The sequence below is a fragment of the Suricata suricatta genome, chromosome 3, assembly GCF_006229205.1.
Source record: "Suricata suricatta isolate VVHF042 chromosome 3, meerkat_22Aug2017_6uvM2_HiC, whole genome shotgun sequence".
NCBI lineage: Eukaryota > Metazoa > Chordata > Mammalia > Carnivora > Herpestidae > Suricata > Suricata suricatta.
This window is the reverse complement of record NC_043702.1, coordinates 6002764-6006053: the sequence shown is the minus strand read 5'-3', so window position 1 is coordinate 6006053 and position 3290 is coordinate 6002764. Positions and strand designations below refer to the sequence as shown.

Genomic DNA, 3290 nt, shown 5'->3' with positions numbered 1-3290 from the left:
GGGGGGGGGGGAGGGGGGGGGGGGGGGGGGGGGGGGGGGGGGGGGGGGGGGGGGGGGGGGGGGGGGGGGGGGCGCCCTGCGAGCTGCACGGGATTCCGCCCGGTACTGCTTCAAAGGTTAGCTTTCTGCCTTCCGCGTGACATTCCCTCGTCTCCAGCACAAAAGCCCTGGCACCAAACACAATGCACTGAGATTCTGAATCGGTGAGGTTACAAAGGAAACGTTAGGGAACGGCCTGGGTAATTCCGGAGGGCATACACCCACCTCCGTCCCTGGGCCCGCGCGGGCCCTGCCTAGGCTAACCCACCGCCAGACTGCTTCGGGCTTCACCGCGAGCCAGGAGACGGCGTCCCGCGGGCACGGAAGCGCGAGGCGGACAAAGCTGCCCGGACCGCGGACCGTGAGCACACGGGTAAGGCTGCAGCCCCGTGCTCGCAACTCACCCGGGAGGCCACACTTCGCCAGCATGAGCTTCAAACACTGTTCAACAGAACAAAACACAAAGACCATGGCCGTTAGTTTTCTGTTTCTGAGTTACAGGCTTGTAAGAGAGACCCCATTTGGACCCTGGGGCCATAGGTCTTATTTCATAATTCCCGGAGAGATCGGGACGTGCACAGTCATGAATGAAGATGGATTAAGTGAGCTCAGACCTACGCGGGGCAAACCCCGGAGGGAAACAGACGTTTCCGGTGTTTGCACTGGAGACGCAGGCCCGGCTCTCCCACGCCCCGGTCTCCGGTGTGACTCCCCGCTGTGAGGACCGGACAGGACTGATGAGGCGGACTTCAGAGATACACACTCAGCCGGCTCTTACAGAGAGACTGGCGTTCATGTAGCACACCGATCATCTAGAAACTCACCAAGAAAGACCCGCGCAGGGGTGACCCCGCGGCACAACGCAGTAAGCAGGATGGGCCTGACAGAAGTTTAAATAACAATAATGAAAAACAGAACCCCCCCAACCTCCTGAAGGGAAACACATTCTTGAATTCATTGAGGACAAAAGAGTAAATAAAATGTGATTTATACTAAGCCAGAGCGGAAGGAAGCAAGAATAAGAAAAAAAAAAAAAGAGCAAAGGATCAAAATACCCATTAACGGGAACATTTAAACTATAAGAGGTCTTAAAACAAAAAGATACAGTAGATTTCTGTGTACTGGTCTTAAAAAGTCTTTAAAATATTTGAAGTGAAAAGTCTAGTATAGTACATGCAGCACGACCCTACTCATGATGTAAGGGAGACCCTGCAGAGAAGCCCAGCCCCTCGTCCACACACGCACACGCGTCTCCCCACGTCGGTTCACGCACGTCCAGAGTCTGGAAGGACACACACTCACAGGTGTGGTCAGATCACACCATCCCAAGACAGTGGTGACCTCTGAGGGACTAGAGAGGCTGGTGACCATGAAGGACTTTTAGCACTGCCCACCCCTCCCCCTGGGAGGTTGGAAAGGAAGTCCTCGAGTACTTGTATATTTGACAATAACAGACTGTTCAGCAAAGGAGGCTGAGAACATGCTATGCTACCACACAGGGAACGGGGGCAAAGCCTCAGAAAGAACTGCACTGTCACAACCTGCACCAGGGGCGCCTGCGGGGCTCAGCCGGTTGTGCGTTCGAGTCTTGAGTTCAGCTCAGGTCATGATCCCAGGGTCGTGGGACTGAGCAGTGGTTCCCTGCTGAGCACCGAGCAGCTGCCTGCGATGCCCTCTCCCTTTCTCCCTGCCCCTCCCCAGCCCACGGGTGCCGTGTGCACTCGCGATGTCTCTCTCTCAAAAGGAAAACAAAAATGCAACACAAACAGCTGCACATGCACCTCAGCTGTGTTCCAGGAAGAGGGAACAGCACGGAGGCCACAGTGGCTGAGCAGAGTGCACACTCGGGGCCTCCGGCCGTGACTGAGTGGGACAGGGACGCACAGAAGGGCTGTGAGCACAGTAAGAGGATCGCTCAACTCCTCTGTAGGAACAGACCCTGGGAAACGCAAGGCTGGAAAGACAAAAATCTGTCAGGAGGCTGTTGGGACAATCCAGGTGGCAGCTGACCAGGGTGTGGCAGTGGAGGAATGAGATGCGGCCACAGTCCTAGAGACACTTTGATTGAAGAACCAAAAAGACTTCCTGAAAACCTGGATGCGGAATAAAGAAGAGAGTCAAGGATGACTTTCAGCCAAGGAAGAAGAATAGAGCGGCCATCGGCTGACGAAGCGGACGTGTGAGCGAGGCCCGGAGAGGGGACAGGCGCACAGATGGGGTGCTGTGACCCGGGGTGACTGTCAGACAAGCAGGCAGCGGCCTGACACACGGCACGGGGTCCAGTCTGGGAAGGGAGCACTGGGGTGCTCACGAGGCAGAGAGAAGAGCGCGGAGCAAACGCAGGGGGCAGGCCAGTGAGGGGGCGGGCGATCCCACGAGCTGTGGGCTTCTTGACGCAAGTGTCAGAAGTGTTGCAACGCACAGAGGCACAGAGGCGCCTGGGGGCGAGGGGCTCCGTCGGTTAAGTGTCTGACTCCTGATGTCGGCTCTGGTCACAAGGTTTGTGAGATCGAGCCCCACACTGGGCTTCAGGCTCTGGGAATCTCTCTCTGTCCTTCCCCTGCTCATGCTCTCTCTCAAAATAAAGAAACATCAAAGGAGAAAAAAGGAACAGAGAGGCATTGATGGTGTCAAACGCCTCGGAGAGCAGGAAGATGACAACTGAGCGCCACTCACTGGACACAGCAACACAGAGGGGAAGGGAGGAGTCTGGCCGCCGCGGGTTCGAGAGAGCAGAAGGACCTGCACGTCGCGCCTTTGAAAAGTTCTGTGCTTTCTTTTAGTTGAAATGAAAAAGCCGAAAAGTTCAAAGGCAAATGAAAAACTGGGAAAATACTTATAGCAGGTAACAAAAGGTAAAAAATTAAAAAAATCTTTTGTCCCGGACAATTTCAGAGGCAGGGGTGGTAAACACGGACCGCCGCTCTGCAGCCCCCGATCTCCAGGCTGCCCTGGCCCGACTCGTCTGTCCGTACTCCCCGTTCAGGGTTGGAATCGGATCATTTATTCACATTCTGTCCTCATCTCTAAGAGAGGAGCATTCTTTGAAACGTTTAGTTGAAAACAATTACGACATCCGAAAAACTTAGAATTCCTTAATAACAAATACCCAGCTGGTGTTCACATTCCCCTCTTTTTTTTTTCCTTTTATTTTTTAAGTTCTCTCTATGCCCAACGTGGGGCAAGAGCTCATGACCTCGCGATCAGGAGTCACGTGCTCCACCGACCGAGCCAGCCGGGCGCCCTGACAT

General features: G+C 54.9%; 1 protein-coding gene across 8 annotated transcripts in view; it reads right to left on the bottom strand.

The window, feature by feature from the left end:
• USP40 (ubiquitin specific peptidase 40) overlaps positions 1 to 3290 on the bottom strand; it is an 80966-nt gene that overhangs the window by 26812 nt on the left and 50864 nt on the right. For all 8 annotated transcript variants that reach the window (XM_029933565.1, XM_029933567.1, XM_029933569.1 and 5 more), the window contains one exon: positions 444 to 480. In XM_029933565.1, coding sequence (XP_029789425.1) covers positions 444 to 480 — 37 coding nt within the window. The remainder of the gene's footprint in view (positions 1 to 443; positions 481 to 3290) is intronic.